This window comes from Chiloscyllium plagiosum, unplaced genomic scaffold (assembly GCF_037043375.1).
Source record: "Chiloscyllium plagiosum isolate Xiang-an unplaced genomic scaffold, Cpla_swu_hap1 HiC_scaffold_20, whole genome shotgun sequence".
Lineage (NCBI taxonomy): Eukaryota > Metazoa > Chordata > Chondrichthyes > Orectolobiformes > Hemiscylliidae > Chiloscyllium > Chiloscyllium plagiosum.
This window is the reverse complement of record NW_028270158.1, coordinates 11,673,794-11,691,705: the sequence shown is the minus strand read 5'-3', so window position 1 is coordinate 11,691,705 and position 17,912 is coordinate 11,673,794. Positions and strand designations below refer to the sequence as shown.

General features: G+C 39.0%; 1 protein-coding gene and 1 long non-coding RNA gene across 9 annotated transcripts in view; one reads left to right on the top strand and one right to left on the bottom strand.

The window, feature by feature from the left end:
- The window catches only part of LOC148146569 (uncharacterized), a 39,542-nt gene extending 36,961 nt beyond the window's left edge, over positions 1 to 2,581 (bottom strand). The window contains exons 1-2 of the long non-coding RNA XR_015760529.1: positions 2,471 to 2,581; positions 577 to 698 (exon numbers count right to left, since the gene is read on the bottom strand). This is a non-coding gene — a long non-coding RNA (uncharacterized LOC148146569). The remainder of the gene's footprint in view (positions 1 to 576; positions 699 to 2,470) is intronic.
- The window catches only part of ciita (class II, major histocompatibility complex, transactivator), a 122,600-nt gene extending 105,880 nt beyond the window's left edge, over positions 1 to 16,720 (top strand). For 3 of the 8 annotated variants that reach the window (XM_087997673.1, XM_087997675.1, XM_087997674.1), the window contains exons 15-22: positions 378 to 449; positions 3,525 to 3,605; positions 5,467 to 5,580; positions 6,526 to 6,609; positions 7,820 to 7,903; positions 8,976 to 9,059; positions 9,808 to 9,913; positions 13,507 to 16,717. In XM_087997673.1, coding sequence (XP_087853799.1) covers positions 378 to 449; positions 3,525 to 3,605; positions 5,467 to 5,580; positions 6,526 to 6,609; positions 7,820 to 7,903; positions 8,976 to 9,059; positions 9,808 to 9,883 — 595 coding nt within the window. In that variant the 3' untranslated portion in view covers positions 9,884 to 9,913; positions 13,507 to 16,717. Of the gene's footprint in view, positions 1 to 377; positions 450 to 3,524; positions 3,606 to 5,466; positions 5,581 to 6,525; positions 6,610 to 7,819; positions 7,904 to 8,975; positions 9,060 to 9,807; positions 9,914 to 13,506 lie in introns of all 8 variants that reach the window. The other 5 variants (XM_087997672.1, XM_087997671.1, XM_087997669.1 and 2 more) reach the window with 5 other exon arrangements.
- Positions 16,721 to 17,912: the final 1,192 nt, after the last annotated feature.

The following is a 17,912-nucleotide window of genomic DNA, read 5'->3' as shown; positions in this document are numbered from 1 at the left end:
GAGGAAACCCACATAGACACAGGGAGAATGTGCAAACTCCATAGACAGTGGTGATCTGATGTCCATGATCTAATTGAATGGAGAACAGGCTGAGTAGCCCGCTCCTGATCTCTGAAGGCTGCTCCCTAAGTTTATTTGTTTCATTTCTTTTTGCATGAAGCATCTACTTCTGTTTAAATTATGATATTTAATTTGAAAATTGAATTTGAAGTTTGTAGAAAGCAGTACATGTCTAGGTAAAATAGTTCTGCTTTTGTGTCAGGTCTGTAGTATGAAAGAAAATAAACTGATGTCATTTCAAACAGGTATCCCTGCGTAATGAAGTGCAACAAAGAAATTTTCATCTTTTCTGTCTTTCTTATTTTTTCCTCTAACAGCACACACGACACAACAGGAAGTGAACTCTATGAGCTACCTGCTGTCAGGACATTACAGGTGCTGGAGTTTGCGTGAGTAATCATTTTATTATTCTGAATTGACTTGCTTCTTCAGTTTGAATATAACAATGACTAGGGTTAAGGTGTCTGTTAACTCAGGAAGTGCCTGCAGAGGATTGCGATGTGAGTTGGTACTTACTGTTCTTTCCATGGCTATTTAGCCACATTGTAACAGGCTCATAGGACATCCAGCACAGGTAAAGAGGCCACAAAGCTCTGTCAGCCTGTGTTGTTCCAGCTGATTCTGTTTGTCAATGACGCCTATTAAGTAGCATAAAAGAGAAAAAAAAGCCAGTTTTGAATGGAGAAAGTTAAAGTTGCTGGTTACAAGTGTGAAAGCCGTGGTACTGTCAACAATATTTGTAAATCTGTTTGTTTCAAACTACTGTATTATTCAAGGAGTGACGCTTTAGCATTTTAGAACATCCAGTTCAGATAGAAACGACAGTCCTAGTGTGATACCAGTCAGCTATGCCATTGTATGGTAAACCTTGGATTGAGAGGGTCTATTCACTGCTGTATCTGTGATAAGAGCAAAAGCAAAATTCTAATCTTGTAGTGAGGATCTTTTTGTGTTACTCAGCTAAGAAATTCTGTGAATACTTTAAGAAATGCATTTCTTCCACTGGCTCCCTTTAAAAAAATACTGATTTTCTTTACAAAGATTTTTGAAATTTTTCACACCAGAATTTGTTAATGAAGCAGCAAAGACAAGGCAACAAATTCCCTGTTAACCATGAACAGTAGAAACCTTCTTCCAGAAAATTATTTCAGGTGAACTCACTGTGAAAATACCTTAATTTTCACAACAAATTTAGCTCCAGGAATACAGCTGGTGCAAACTTTAGAAAATATAACATAACATTTCTCAATGAATAATTTTGACTATATTTTTAGTAAAAGCCTGCTATAATTAGGTGGATACTAAATATTTTGAATCCGTTATTAGAGAATCTTGCAGTGCAGAACTAGTGTGTTTGGTCCAGTTTGCAGTTTTCCCAATGGAATTCCTTTTCAATCCACAATCTCTGTTCAAATATTTAACTAATTTCCTCTTAAACATTATTTCTTCCTAATTTGAAAGATGTTTGACGTCATAACAATTTGCCTTTTCTTTAAAATGACATCATAACAATTTGCCTTTTTCTTTCCCCTTGCTTTGTGTACTGATTGTAACAAGATCAGCCAGGTGGACCTCATAAAATAGCAGTTTCCTGAATGGGGCTGTTAACCTGGTCCAATCACGGAGCCTTGGCTGACAGATATAAACAGGAGTGAAAAATAAGCACTACCGCAGTTAGGCGGTAGTGTGGGGATAATAAAAAAAAAGAAAAATAAACAAAAAAAAACAGAGGTTCTGTTTGCTCTAGAAGCCGGCTTTGAGCTAGCTGGGTCAGTGTATTGGACTACGCACTTGTAAGTAAAGGGTGACTTGGTAATGGGATACTAGCCTTCGTGGAGTTGTTTCACTTTGCTTTGTAGATTGTGCCATAGATGTTGACCCAGCATATAAATCAACACCATTTTCCCAGTCCCAACCATCATCTTTTTGAGTGGAGCCCCCTTTTCAGCATGTCAGAAAGATGGTCCTGAGCAATCACCTTATGGCTTTTACTGAGGTGTAGTAAAGAGAGACTGGCCAGCCCACTGCCTGTAGGCAGGGTGATAATTTAAACATGTCGCTGAGATTCAAAGCCTCGGATTTAACCTGCTTTCCAGCTTTAAATGTGAACAGCCTGGGTTTCCCAACCTTGGAGAAAACCCAGCAGCCGCAGCAATGTGCGGATAACCTCAAGGGGAAAGCAAGTGGGGAGGGATGGTGTAGTGGTAATTTTATTGGACTAGTAATCTGGAGCAGCATGTTAATGTTCAGGGGGACATGGGCTTTGAATCCCAACATCGCAAATGGTGAAAGTTGAATTCATTAAAAATCTGGAATTAAAAGCTGGTCTAGTGGTGCCCATGCTACAATTGTCATAAAAGCCTATCAGGTTCACTAACATCACTTCAGGAAGGAAATCTGCCATCCTTACCTGCTCTGACCTACATTCAATACTAGAGCAATTTGGTTGACTTTTAACTGTCCTGTGGTGTTTAGGCTTTTGGAAATAAATCCTGACCCAGCCAGCAGCGTCCATAACCTGTGAACAAATAAAAGAGAATGCTAACACAGTACTGCTTGTGGCCATTAGAGGCCAGCTGCCTCCAGACCCCAAAACTTGGCCAACATCAGACCAACTTCTACACAAACCTCCCACTGCGACACCCTGACCTGAGATCAGACCCTCTTCCCCATCTTTCAGGAATGGATTCTCCCTGTCAAAGGTTTAGGGATTGGTTTGCACTTTGGTGTTGTTGGTCCCTACAGTGGCTCAGTAATTAGCACCACTGCTGCATAATGCTAAAGGCCTGGTTCAAATTCCTGCCTTGGGCAACTGACTGTGTGGAGTTTGCATGTTTTCTCCCTGTCTGCATAGGTTTCCACTGTGTGCTACATGTTTCCTCCCATAGTCCAAAGATGTGCAGTTTATGTCGATTAGCCATGTTAAATTGCACCAAAGTGTGCGAATTAGGTTTACAGGGATAGTGCTGGGGTGTGGGTCTGGTTGGGATGCTCTTCAGAGGGTCAGTGTAGACTCAAAGGGCCAAATAGCTTCCACACTGTAGGGGGTCTATGATTTTATTGTAACTATCTCCAGTCCCACTTCCCTAGGGTCAGAAATTGGCTCTCTCACTCCCAACGTACTGTTAAGTAAAAGTATATCCCAGTTTTCTGCTGTAAATTATAAAGATTCAGCATTGCACCATCACTCTCATATTCGCTATTTAATCATAAAGCTGAGCATCCCATGTTTATTTTTAACATTTTTATCAACAGCTACTTGACTGTTGCTCCTGGCCACCTTCATCAATGATTCATTCAGCTCTTTACTTTGTTTACAGTGTCGTCAGTATGATTCACGGTTTTGTAATCTAGCCTTTTGCTTGGATGTTGCCCCATAAATGTTGTTCTTTAAAACTCTTTGTTTACTATTATAGAGAGTCGCAAAATAGTGGCTTACTAAAATAGCTATTTCAATCTTACAGTCTTGGCCCAGTGGATGGACCTCAGGGGTTTCAAAAATTAACTAAGATTCTACCAGCTCTGGCATTTTTGAAGTATCTAGAGTAAGTAAAAATTTAATGTATTTATCAATGGTTTACTTTGTATGTCTTATAAATTAACCTCACTCTATTTGAAGTGAAAATCTAAACAATTAATAGCATCTAATCTGTTGCACCATTGGAAATTTCCAATTTGACATTTCTAGTATTTTAATTAATAACTTGCACTATTTTCTATTTTACATTTGCAAAATTTCTAATTCAAAATTTCCAATTTGAAAATGTTGGTATTTTCAATTTGAAAATCTCAATTTGACATTTCCAGTATTTTCATAAAAACATACTGATTCTTCATCAAACTGGAAAATCACAGCTTTATCTGGTGTGCGAGTTAAACAGAAACAAGAAACTAGCTTAATGTTGGATAAATAATAAAGCTGTATTTTCACATTAAACTGAATCATTCCATAATGTTTGGCTAATGAATTAGAACACACAGGTGGATTTCATTAATGCATTTCAAAATGCATCTATATTTAGAACTGTACTTGTATTATTTACAATGTGGTGTGTTTATAAAGACAATGCGATATGATTATTCTGTAGGAAGAAGTATTGACTCAAATGTAATTGTCTGTCATGTGTTTGCTCCATGCATTGTGTCTAAAATCGAAGCAATTTCACATTGGGTTTGTCCATCGCCAAGGGAACGATTAATTGATTTTATATCGGTTTTATGGTGGCTGTTCTATAATTTAGTCTTTTACACAAATGTTTGCCCCATAAATGCTGTTATTCTATAAGGCAAAATCTTAGGTCAAGTAATACAGTGCTGCTTCTGTACCTATGACAGGAGATCATGATATATCATTGGAGTATAGGAGGTTGAGAGGTAACCTGATAAAAGTTTATAAAATAATAGATAGAGTTAATGATAGTTGTCCTTTCCTTAGGGTGAGAGTTTCAAGACAAGGGGACACATTTTAAGGTGAGAGGAAAGAGATTTAGAAAAGACATGGGAAGCAATTTCTTTTACACAGTGGGCGGTTCGCATGTGGAATGAACTTCCTGAGGAAGTGGTGGATGTAGGTACAATTACAACGTTTAAAAGACATTTGGATAAGTACATGAATAGGAAAGGTTTGGAGGCATATGCGCCAGGAGCAGACAGGTGGGACTAGTTTAGTTTGGGATTATGTTCAGCATGGACTGGTTGGACCGAAGGGTCTGTTTCCGTGATGTATGACTCTATCATGCTTGGCTGTTTTGCACCATTCTTAAGCATCTGCTGAAGCGTATCCACAAGTGTTCAGTGACATCCATCATCCAACTATACCTAGACTGACCCTGCTTTCTTCTGCCCTCCACTTTATCTTTTAGAAGAGATCTCTGCCACTTGTCAACTTTGACCACATCAGTGAAAGATTGACATTTTATTTTCTGAGTGTCACATTTTAGGAATTGCAATTTCAAACACTTCTTTGCTTGTTATGTGATCTGTGTATGAAATTTTTAGCATATGTCTTGGTGTTCATATTTCAAAGGCCTCTATGTTCTTTCATAGATCTTAACTTATTGTCCAGCTTTCTGAGGCATACAGGGAAGTGAACAGAATGTAGCATCTTATGAGACTTGAATTTCCCTGTTGTTAACATATCCTTTAACTTTACATAATTAGGTCTAGCTATCTCTATCTCCTCCTATCTGCATCGCAATATAACCCATAGGAATATTGTATATGGAATACATTGCAGGAAATGAAGTCTCCACTTATTGGAGCAATGCAGGTTCACAGGCTAGATTTCACCACACCAAAAGCAGATAAACTATTCCACCTATAACAATTCTTAACTTGTGCCAAACTTTATACTTTATTACTGGAATGGTTCGCTTACAACTGAAATCTTCTGATATTTTCTTCTAGTCTTGAAGGTCCAAGCTCCCAGAAAGTTAAAATGAGTGAAAACAAAATTGGAGATGAAGGAGCTGAGAGACTAGCAAAGGTGTTGTCTAATCTAACATCGCTAGAAAAACTGACGTAAGTTAAAATATTTACTCAACAACATTTTGAAATACAGGACAACCTTGATTATCCGAACGAGACAGGCGGGGAGTATTTTGTTCGGATATGATCGTAAACAAAGGAAGAACTTATGGGACCTTGGGATCTTGTTCGGATGATCCAAACTTCGGTTAATTGATGTTCAGATAACCGAGATTGTTCTGTATATGTTAATGTGTCTTGTATTTCAAACCATACATACGAGTGATTACAATATTTGTGTATTTTAAAAAAAATATTACATTCATTTCTGGACTGGGTGCACTTTTTACTGTCTACGTGCAATGCCCATTTTAAAAGCCAAGGTTTTTCTGCTGTACCTGAAACTTAATCACCTAAAGGTCAGTTGTTCCTGTCACTGTTCCCTCAACCTTTTACAATTATCCTTTTCCATTGTACTCTCCATCTCCTCAACTTTCCTGTGTCTGCTTTTTGTATCTTTTATTCCCACACCCTCCCCTTCTCCTTCTCTCTGTGCCTCCTCCCTCTCCATCTTCCCTGTTGTCACCATCTCCTTCCCTCCTTCTCTTCCTAGCCTTTCTCCTCTCTCTTCAGGTGACTAAATAGCAGGAGTATGGCAGGGGGAGAGAAGGAAGGGAATAAGAGAAGTCACACCTCACAGGAAAAGTCCAAGCAAACTTGGTAATCTTTGTTACAACACTTAACGGACCATTCTCTCTGACTGACTAAGGTCACAGCAGATTCAGTAATAGATTATAAATGTACATTGAGCAGTACATTTTTCTAGTTTGCCTTTACTCATGGATTAGCTCCAGAGTATTCCAAAATTACAACTGCAGTATGGAAAACTGCAACACCGTAATTTATTACTATCTTAGTTCAGTATTTTCTTATCATCCTTAAATATTGATTGAATATCCAAATTATTTTGAAGTAACTTGCTTTTATTTTGCTTTTCAGATTGTCGCGGAACCAAATAGCTGACCGAGGAGCACAGGAGCTGGCTAGATCACTTCCCAACCTGAAGTTTTTAAAGACACTGAGGTAGGTTTTAAAGTAAATACTTTTTGAGGTATTTTAGGAGAATAACTTTGTCATAGAAGCTCCTACACCCAAGGTGTAACCTTATTTTTCGTCACGCAAGCCAATCTCCCAGCCATGGACTCCATTTAGACTTCTCATTGCCATGGAAAAGCAACCAACAACATCAAAGACCCTTCCAATCCCAGTAATACTCTCTTCCAATCTCTTCCGTCAGGCAGGAGATACAGGAACTTAAACACATGAAACAACAAGTTCAAGAACAACTTCCCCACTGTTATGGACCTCTCTAATTTCAAATCTAACATTGATCTTGCTTTGGTGCACCTCCTGTGTAGCTGTAACCTTGCATGTCTCGTTCTGTCTAAACACCATATGAGCTGTATGTCCTTGTACTGCTTGCAAAACAAAACTTTTAACTGTACTCAGCTACATCTGACAACAATAAATCAAATCAAATCAAACTTACTCTTTGGATTTTCTAGCAGCAACATCCAGGAATTTTAATTAAACTTTTAAAATTAACACATAAGTTTACAGTGATGTGTCCCAGATGCTGGAAGGATCTGTTTAACACAAATTGGCAAAAATATTATTAAAATTTAAGTCAGTTTTAATTGTTCCATGCAATTGCTTTACTTCCCATGTCAGTTTAAGGACATTGCTGAATCTTGCCAGACATTTTCCCACAAACCTGTCCTCTTTCAAGAGTCCTGAAACCATCTCTCAGGTGACCTGTTCCCTTGCTCCTCCAAAAGTGCTTGTGAATGAGTTTTTCTGACTCATCCATTCACTCATAGAAAAACATTCAATGTTGAGATCCAGTGTCTGTCCTGCCATTCCACAGTGTCATGTCAAGAGAACACTCCACTGCTGCCACAATGTGATCATAGATATGTCTGCCTTATGTGAAAATAAATCTGGAGTTGGTGATTTCAAGCTTTTTAACCTACCGTTAATTAGAAATTAGATTTTAATACTTCACCTATAAACATCCTGAAATGAACCTGTTTGCTTTGTACACCTGTAATATTTTATCATTTGAGTGTTTTATTTGGTGGGGTTCTTTTCATACTAATACTTTTGAGGTTGCATCAAGCTAAGTTAATTATTTTAATTTAACACTAATTTCAGTCGCCTCTTCTGCCATGTCAAAAATACAACTAATTACTAATCCGTCCTTTGTCTGATCCCATTTCACTTTATTTTACAGTCTGTATGACAATATCATTGGTGACAAAGGGGCAGAAAAATTAGCAGAAATACTCCCGATAATGAAGTCGTTGAAAGTTCTAGAGTAAGTATCAAGTTGGTGATAACTATGTAAAAACAAGTCTGGGGGTAATTACTTGCACCTCTCTTTGTTTCTAGCTATACTGATCCTTCCTTGCTGAAATTATTGTCGAAATTGGTATGTGTAAATTGCACAATATAAAGAGATTTCTACAGACTGAAGTCCTGCATCTGAGCTGTGATCTAGAGTACAGCTCTCATTATTCTGATCCTTGCTGCTTTGGATCACCCCAGTATCTCCATTATGAAGCAGTGTAGGATCAACATAAATACACAGAAGCATCTTGGGTCTGTTTCCAAAGACTCTGTTAAATCTGTGATTATGTGTGAACCTGGTGAAGATCCTCTTTGTTTACAAGTTCTACAGCAACTTGAGTGTTACAAAAGGGAATGCTTATTGAATGCTGCCAAAGAAATGACAAGGTGGGTCTTTGTCACATCCCTCTCCATTGGAGAGCTGGGATTGGGAAAGTGTGTTCCTCCTAGCAGGTCACTGCTGACCTGATCTTGACCCATTGTGCAGGCTAAGATGTTAACATGAGATATTGATCAAGGCCCATGAGCCAGGTTTGATCCTCAGTCTCAGGTGAAATGTTTCTGGAAATGTGATGGTCGCTATTGTTAAAGCATCCACCTGACTTGTGGCACAGGTTTACAGCACTCCATCTGCCTGTTTTGGATTGAAAAACAAGCTTAAATGATTTTCTACCCCATTCTGTCCATTTGCAGTTCCCAAGTCCGTAAAACTAAGAAGCAGAACTAGCTATTCAGTCCATCTAATCTGCTCTGCTATTCAGTGGGATCATGGCTGATCTGATAAACTTCCAACTCTTTCTTGCCTTTTCTCCATTCCTTTAACCTCCCTGCTCTTGTATTCCACATTGCTCTTAATAAGACCATAAGACGTAGGAGCAGATGTGAGACTGATAGCATTACATTTTGTTTTAAAACAGTGAAATATATTGGAAATTACATTTTAGAGGCCCTGTATATAAGTGTAATGGTTTTACTTGTTTGAATTAGACTTGGCTTTCAAACAGTAATGTTAACTGAGCCCTTTTATTTTATTTCTGTAGTGTTAAATTTAATAAAATCACAGACACTGGAGCCCAGAGGCTGACTCAGAGTTTAAAAGATTGTCCCCATATTGAGACAATATGGTAAGTTTGACAAAGTTTCATAAATGATTAATTTGTACTATCCCTCTTAAAATCTTCCCTTTGTTTTATACTTGGGATGTACATTAGGTAAGTACACCATTACTCCATGCATTTTGAACTTCCAACAATGTTATTTTCAAAACTGGGTTGATCTGAATAATTATTTAATTTCCTTCCTTACTCTTTTGAAAGACTAATGGAGGGGCTCCTATTGGTCTTCCAGGTTCAGGAACTCACTCCTTAATTGGGCATTGAATGGGCATTCAGAATACTGTCCAAAGCCAGAGCATGTTTTGGGGCTGGGATCCAGAAAAATGATCTAGTCATTAGGGTCCTGCTTTGTCTCACCCTCACACCCACATGCTGTCTCGATCTTCCCTAACCGTCGGCACAGATCATTGGATATTGTGCAAGGAAGGAAATCTGCAGTGATCTTTTCTCTGTCCCCAGCTCAGGGACACTGAGCCCAGTCATAGTGTTTCAATGCTTAGATCAACCAACCAATTTGACTGAAAGCATTCACATTTACCTGCACAAGTGTCTTTGTTTTGTTGATGCACACAACTCCTAACATTCAGTAACAGAATTCATAGTGGGGGTTGAAATCAATTGTAGCCATCCTGCCGTGTTAGTTAAGATAAGCCTTTGTTATCTGTGTGCCCAAATGTTACATTGAACATTGTTCTTACCCGCTAGACAGTGAGGGAGTTTGTGTTATGGTTTACAGCTATCTGTTCTCATTCTACAGGCTATGGAGCCCAACAATTACACACTGGATGTCAGAACACATTCAACAGATTGATGTTCGAATTAATTTACAGTAGGCAGTTCTTAATACTCAGGTAAAGTCTCAAGTAAGTGTACCAATTTCTCTTCTCTTTAATACTTAATTGTTAGTTAGAGTTTGATGACTTTCCTTACTATTTCTTCTCAATAGCATTCTTCTTATTTATGACATAATTTATACTTGGAAGCTAGCATTTAGAAATGTGTCCTTTGTTGTTAGTTTTTATGCCCTTGCTACTTTAGAGGGGAGATGGACATGAATCCAGCAAGCGAGAGACCCAGGCTAATGGACATCTGGTTTCAAATTCTATTGTGGCAACTTGTGGAATTTTAAGTCAATCAACAAATTTGGAATATAAATCTAACACCAATGATCCTGACAACTATATAATTAAAATATGATATGTTTAAATCTATTGTCCTTACCTAGTTTGATCCACATGTGACTTTACACCCTCAGCATTAATTGCCTGGCATGTCACTTAGATCAAGTGCACTTTAGGATGGGCAACAGATGTTGGCCTTGCCAGTGACACCCACTTTCCATTTTGAAGAAGAAGCACCAGACTTTCCCAATGGAATGCTTCAATCAGAAACAGGGAGCATCTGGTTTGTGGATGGTTTCTTGCCTACTGTCAGTGCTGGTACACTGAAGGAAATAACATCTCCACATCTTCCCTATCAAGCCTCCAAAGAATCTTGTATATTTTAATAAGATCTTCTCTAATTTTTCTAAATTCCAATGAATGCAAGCCCAAACCACTAAACCTATCCTAAAAAAATCTCTCCATAAAAGAATCAAAAACAAAAATTGCTGGAAAGTTTTGCAGTGGGGAGAAATCAGAGTTAATTTTTCAGGTCGAGTGACCCTTCCTCAGAACTGCTGGTAGCTAGAAAAATGCTGATTTATGTGTAGAAGGTAGGGTGGGGAGAAGGGGTAAGGAATAAGCGATAGATTGGGATAGAGCCCAAAGGAAGAGAAGAACAGTTGGTCAGACAAAGAAGTGGATAACAACCTGGCTAAAAGATTTAATAGCTTTTAATGGTGACTGTAATGGGTGGTGTGTAATACCAGACTGTGTGATTACAAGGTCTTGTTTGTGTGGGTTGGGGTAAGGACATAGGAGAGCTCAAGCCCTGAAGTTATTGAACTTGATATTGAGTCCAGAGGTCTGCAGGGTCCTCTGGCAGAAAATGGGGTGCTGTTCCTTCAGCTTGAGCTGAGCTTTGCTGTAGCACTGCAGCAAACCTGAAACAGAGACGTTGGACAGGGAACAGGGTGGACTGTTGAAGTGGTAGGCAACTGGAAGCTCAGGGTCTTTACTACGGGCAGAATGCAACTGTTCTGTGAAGCGGTCACCCAGTCTATGCTTCGTTTCCCCAATGTAGAGGAGACCACATTGTGAGCAGCGAATGCAGTGAACTAGATTGTGTGAAGTGCAAGTAAAGTGCTACTTCATCTGGAAAATATGTCTGGGCCCTTGGATACTGGGGAGGGAGGAAGTAAACAGACAGGTGTTACACCTTCTGCAGTTGCAGGGGAAGGTGCCATGGGGCTGTCGGGGATGTGTTGGGAGTGAAGGAAGTATGGACCAGTGTGTCCCAGAGGGAACAATCCCTGCAGAAGGCTGACAAGGGAGGAAATGGGAATATGTATCTGGTGATGGCATCACACTGGAGGTTGCAGAAATGCCAGCTAATGATCCTCTGGATGTGGATGCTGGTGGGATGGTGGGTGAGGCCAAGGGGAATCCTATCGCCATTGTGGGAGTGAAGAGAGGGGGTGGGGGCCGAAGTGCAGGAGATGGGTCAGACCCGGTTGAGGGCCCTGAGAACAAAGGTGTTGAAAATCCTCAGTTGAGGAAGAAGGTGCACATTTCAGAGCCCCCTTGTCAAAGTTGGCATCATCGGAACAAATGCGACAGAGTTTTTACAGGAAGCAGGGTGCGAGAATGTACAGTCCATGTAACTCAGGGAGTGAGTTTATAGTGGCCAGTCTATCCCAAAATGAAACAGGGGTATTGAGGAAGGGAAGAGAGGAGTCTCTCCAAAATCTCTCTGTATTCGGAATCAACCTGCTGAACCGTCTCTGGATTGCCTCTAATGCAAGTATATCTTTACTTAGATAATGGAACGAAATTCTAGTATTCTAGAATTTTGCTAAATCTCCCCTCATCTTTTCCTCTCCACCTTCTCCAAACTGTCTCCATAATGAGGTTTCTCATCCCTAGAAGCACTCTTGTAAATGCATTCTGCACTCTTTCCAATACATTCACATTCCTTGCTAAAGTATGATGTTCTGAACAGTACTCCAGGTGTGGTCTAACCAGCCTCCTAGATTGGTTCAGCATAACTTCCCTACTCTTGTGCTCAATGCCCCTACTGATAGGGCCTAGAATACTATATAAATATTAACAACTCTCTCTCTAACTGTCCTACCATTTTTAATGACTTATGCACATATAAACACTCGGGTTTCTCTGCTCCTGCACACACTTTAGAGTATATATTTTATATTGAATCTTCATGTTGTAACATGCATCAAGAGGTATCACCTCACATTTCTCTCCATTGAACTCACCTGCCATCTCTCCTCCCAATCCACCAACATGTTAATGTTGTGTTGAAACTCTGCACCAATCCTCACAGTTTATAATTCTTTCAAATTTTGTCTTGTCCACAAACTTTGAAAGTGTTCCCCAACCACCAAGCTGTAGACTTGAAGTGTAGGTTCATTGTTCCTTGAAAATAGAGTCACAGGTAGAGAGAATAGTGAAGAAAGTGTTTGGTACACTTGCCTTTATTGATCAGAGTATTGAGTACAGGAGTTGGGAGGTCATGTTGCAGCTGTACAGGACATTGGTTAGGCCACTTTTGGAATATTGCGTGCAATTTTAGTCTCCCTCTTATAGGAAGGATGTTGTGAAACTTGAAGGGTTCAGAAATTATTTACAAGGATGTAGCCAGGGTTGAAGGGTTTGAGCTATAGGGAGAGGCTGAATAGTGTGGGTCTGTTTTCCCTGGATCATTAGAGGCCGAGGGGTGATGTTATAAAGTTTTATAAAATCATGAGGGGCATGAATAAGGTAAATAAACAAGATATTTTCCCTGGGTTGGGTGAGTCCAGAGCTAGAGAGCATAGGTTTAGGGTGAGAGGGGAAAGATTTAAAAGGAATGTAAAGGGCAACTTTTTCACACAGAAGGTGGTGTGTGTATGGAATGAGCTGTCAGAGGAAGTGGTGGAAGCTGGGACAATTGCAACATTTAAAGACCATCTGGATGGGTATATGAATAAGAAGGGTTTCGAGGGATATGGGCCAAGTGCTGGCAAATGAGTAAAGATTAATTTAGGATATCTGGTCAGCATGGACAAGTTGGACCAAAGGATCTGTTTCCATACTGTACAACTCTATGACTCTGTCAAATGTGCACTCAGTTTGAATGGAGTTAAAAGCATTGAAAACTGCTCCACTAGGAATCATTACAGCAGGCAGAGAATCAAGATGTCTGGGCTGGTTTATATGTCTAATCCTAGAAGTTCAATGTCCTAACCAATACCATCTTTCCTTCCTTTTTTGTCTTCGTCTTTCCAGTGAGGCAAGCTAATTTTACTTCAAATGGAACACAGCAAATGAACATTTTCTTTGTGTTTTGATTACAGTTTTGTACAAGAATGCACAAAGCAGGAATTGCAGGTGAAATCTTTATGCTTCATATTTCTTCAGACTAAATTGAAAAGCATCAAGCTTCGACATTGGTCTACAGGCTGTGCAGTGGAACCAGTAGCAATGCCAGACATCATCTTTGCAGATTGCTTTCATCACCACGAAACAGCAGAAATATCAATGAAGACTTTGCCACATGTATCAAAATCAGGGGAAAGCTTAGAATGTGGAAATTGCTATCATGTAAAGTTGTTGTGATGAATACTATTTAAAGTAAAGCCAGATAGGTACATGAGAACAACAAATCAAGAGGTGATTTTTTTTGCATGGAGGTGAAGTCAATTGGGAACAGGCTGTGGAGCATAAACAACATATATGTGCTGGACTAAATGGCCAATTTCTGTGCTATTATCTGTTCTGTTCTTTTTATATGAAGCCTTCATAGATTTTCCTCCCTTACTTACCAACATTCTTTGTATCAAGAGATCAATGTTTATTATGGTTTTGTTTTCTTGAGACCTTCACTGTCATTGTCATTCAGGATAGTGTATAGGGAGAACAATGCAATGCAACTTTGCAGTCTCCCATGAGCGGAGCTGTGAAACCATATGCCAATCATTCTACAGGTTCATTATTGCTATTGCTAACAAAATCAATCTACCAAATTCTATTGAGCATAATCTTTACAGAGGGCCTAACCTATGGAATATTTAGAAAGAAACTTGAATCTTGTATAAAATTTTGCATGAAATGAATTTTTTATTGCACATGGTTACTTTATTGTAGTGTTGGTAGTTGGCTGCTGCTGTTTATGTATAAAAGGGACCATATTAGTGTGCTTTCCTTTGGCAAATATATAAACAGCTTGTATTTATGTAGCAGCTTTTACATTATAAAGCATCCCAAAATACTTCACAGGGGCATTATAAAACAAACCTTGACACCAGTCCACATTAGGAGAGATTAGAACAGGTGATAAAGAGCTTGATCAATGGAATGGATTTTAAGGAACATTTTTGAAGAAAGGAGGAGAGGTTTATCTGAGGAATTCCATACTTTAACACCTTGGCACCTTAAGGCAAGGTTACCAACAGTGGAATGATGAACATAAAGGTTTCACAAGAGGCCAAAATTAAAGGAGTGCAAATATCTTGGAGGGTTGCAGGTGTTTACAGATATTAGAGAGAGAGCTGAGTACTTGGAAGGATCAGGAAACAAGGATATTAATTTTAAAATTGACGCATTGTTTAATTGAGTGAATACAGGGATAATGAATGAATAGGATTTAGTGCAATTTAGGACAAGGGTATGCAAAACGCCAGCTAATTTCTGAACATCATGTTACACACTACTGCTTTAGTTAGAGCAAATTTAAGTCACTTTCCAGAAATAAAAACCCAAAATGGTCTTGACTTAGTTATGCACTGCAATAGTTTTTGATAACCAATTGATGGAATAGCTCAGCTAGTTTTGATGTTCTTCAGATTTATTTGCTATATTGTACAGTTATTTATTTAATCACAGTTGACAAATTGCTCAAGATGGTTAAAGATGATGTAGTTTTTTCAACAACAGTACAAATCCAACAGAACAGTATCGGAAAAGGCAATGGACTCATGACCCATGGAAGATGAGCAGTTTGACTCGATTGGATGAGGTAAGGTGGTTTGAGCTCTATAGCTTGTCCCCTCCAAAGTAATTTTCCCTTCCTATCTGTTGATACATCTGATCTCTGTGGTTGGTGGACATCTCATTCAGTTGCTGCATTCAAATGTCCAATTACCATGGTACAGGTATCCAAAGGAGACCTCTCCATTCTGGCCCTCATTTGCTTACCTCTTGTATGGATATATTGTTAAATTTACCCAGACTGTCTTTAGTTCAGTGAGCATGAGACATACTATCAGGCTTTGGAATGATTTTCCATAAGATTCATTTAAGGGTTATGTCTTGATTAGATAATGGTATATTTGAATTCCAATATTTGATATATCATATTTGAATTCCATGCAGTGCTGTGGAACTGTTACAGATTTGTTTAGTCAGAAAGGGGAGAGGTGAGCCAAGTATTTTAATAATGCTCATTTTTGTATAATTTATTAGGCCCTAAGACCATCATTTCTTACAGTAACGTTTCTAGCCAAGACAGTATATGATAATAGTTTCAACATGTGCACTTTGTAATGACAAAGTAAAGAGTGGCTTGATAAAAGCCCTGACTCCAGTTTTACTCTCTTTCTTTTCAAAGCCTGTACTATGCTGATTCTGAATTGGACATAAACTGTGGGAATAAATCACTACTGAGGGAGTGATCAAATAACTAACTATTATTCTGTGGCTAGGCACTATTTAGATGGTGGTGTAGAAATGAGATATGGTGGTTAAAGATACTTATCAAAACTAAGCAATAATACAACTTTTCAGATTTTCAAGTTTTGCTTGGCAGTATACAGAATGGAAACATTGGTAAAAGGAGAAACAAGATTAAAGCTTTTTGTTTTGCACTCGTGGAAACTGAGAGGCAAATTTTGGTTTTCTTACATTCCAGTCTACATGTGGAAAGGACGAAAAACTTTTACTTTGTATTATTTTTTAAACATTTTCTATTTTACATGTTTTCTTTCTTGAGTATTCCAGCAAGTTATAAAAACAAACAATATACTTTAATTTTAGTAATTGCTATTAATTATAGTACAGAAATGATTTGAGTTCTTTTTCACAATACGGAATGGTGAATATGTATAAAATGCTTGTGTAATTTGTCAATATGTAAACTAGAAACATCAGTTGTAAATATTTGTACAGAATTTGTTGTCTCAGATGAATAAGCAAAGCAATTTAACAAGTTTTTGTTTTTAAAAAGGGCTAAACTGATTCTGAGTTTGATGTTTAAAAAAATGCACTAAATCATCATGTTAAACTTTGCTGCTATTTTTAATAAACTATAGAAAATTGACTTTAATTAAATCTCTCTTATTTTTCTCTGTATTAGGCAATGTGATTGCTAGAAACATCAAGAGCTATAATTTCTATCCCTGTCCATGCACATTCTCCCCGTGTCTGCGTGGGTTTCCTCCGGGTGCTCCGGTTTCCTCCCACGATCCAAAAATATGCAGGTTAGGTGAATTGGCCATGCTAAATTGCCCGCAGTGTTAGGTGAAGGGGTAAATGTAGGGGAATGGGTCTGGGTGGGTTGCGCTTCGGCGGATCGGTGTGGACTTGTTGGGCCGAAGGGCCTGTTTCCACACTGTAAGTAATCTAATCTAATCTAACCTCTCTTGACATTCCCCCACTATCAACATCCTGAGGGTTACCAATGACAAGAAACTGAACTGGATCAGTTGTAAAAATACTGTTGGGACAAGAGCTGGTTAGAGGTGAGGAATTCTGCAGTGAATAACTCACCTCTTGTCTCCAATGCCTGTCCACAGTCTATCAAACACAAGTTAGGAATGTGAAGGAATACTTTCCACTTGCTGGATGAGTGCATTTCCAACAACACTCTTGGTTAGGCCACTTTTGGAATATTGTGTGCAATTCTGGTCTCCCTGCTATAGGATGTTGTGAAACTCGAAAGGGTTCAAAAAAGATTGACAAGGATGTTGTCAGGGTTGGAGGTTTTGAGCTATAGGGAGAGGCTGAATAGGCTGGGGCTGTTTCCCCTGGAGCATCAGAGGCTGAGGGGTGATCTCATAGAGGTTTATAAAATCATGAGCATGAATAGGATAAATAGACACAAAGTCTTTTCCCTGGGGTGGGGGAATCTAGAACTAGAGGGCATAGGTTTAAGATGAGAGGGGAAAGATTCAAGAGGGACCTAAGGGGCAACTTTTTCAAAAAAGGGTGGTGCGTATATGAAATGAGCTGCTAGAGGAAGTGGTGGAGGCTGGTACAATTACAACATTGGATGGGTATATGAATAGGAAGGGTTTAAAGGGATATGGACCAAATGCTGGCAAATGGGACTAGATTAATTTAGGATATCTGGTCAGCATGGTGAGTTGGATCAAAAGATCTGTTTCTGTGCCGTACATCTCTATGACTCTAAGAAGCTTGACATTATCACGGACAAAACTGCTGCTTGATTAGAACCACATGCATCACTTTCAACATGCACCAATGTGCAATGTGTACCATGTACAAGTTCACCTCCCTCCCAAGAGTACCTTCCAATCCTCTGACCTCTACCACCTAGAAGCACAAGAATATCTGCTAATTCTTTTCTAAGCCACAAACCATCCTGGCTTGAAACTATAGCACTGTTTCTTCATTGCTGCTGGGTCAAAATCCTGGAACTCTTTTCATGACAGCACATTCTAGCAGCTCGAGAAGGCAGGTCAACACCATTTTCTACACAGCAATTAGGGTAAGCAACAACACCCATATCCCATGAATGAATAAA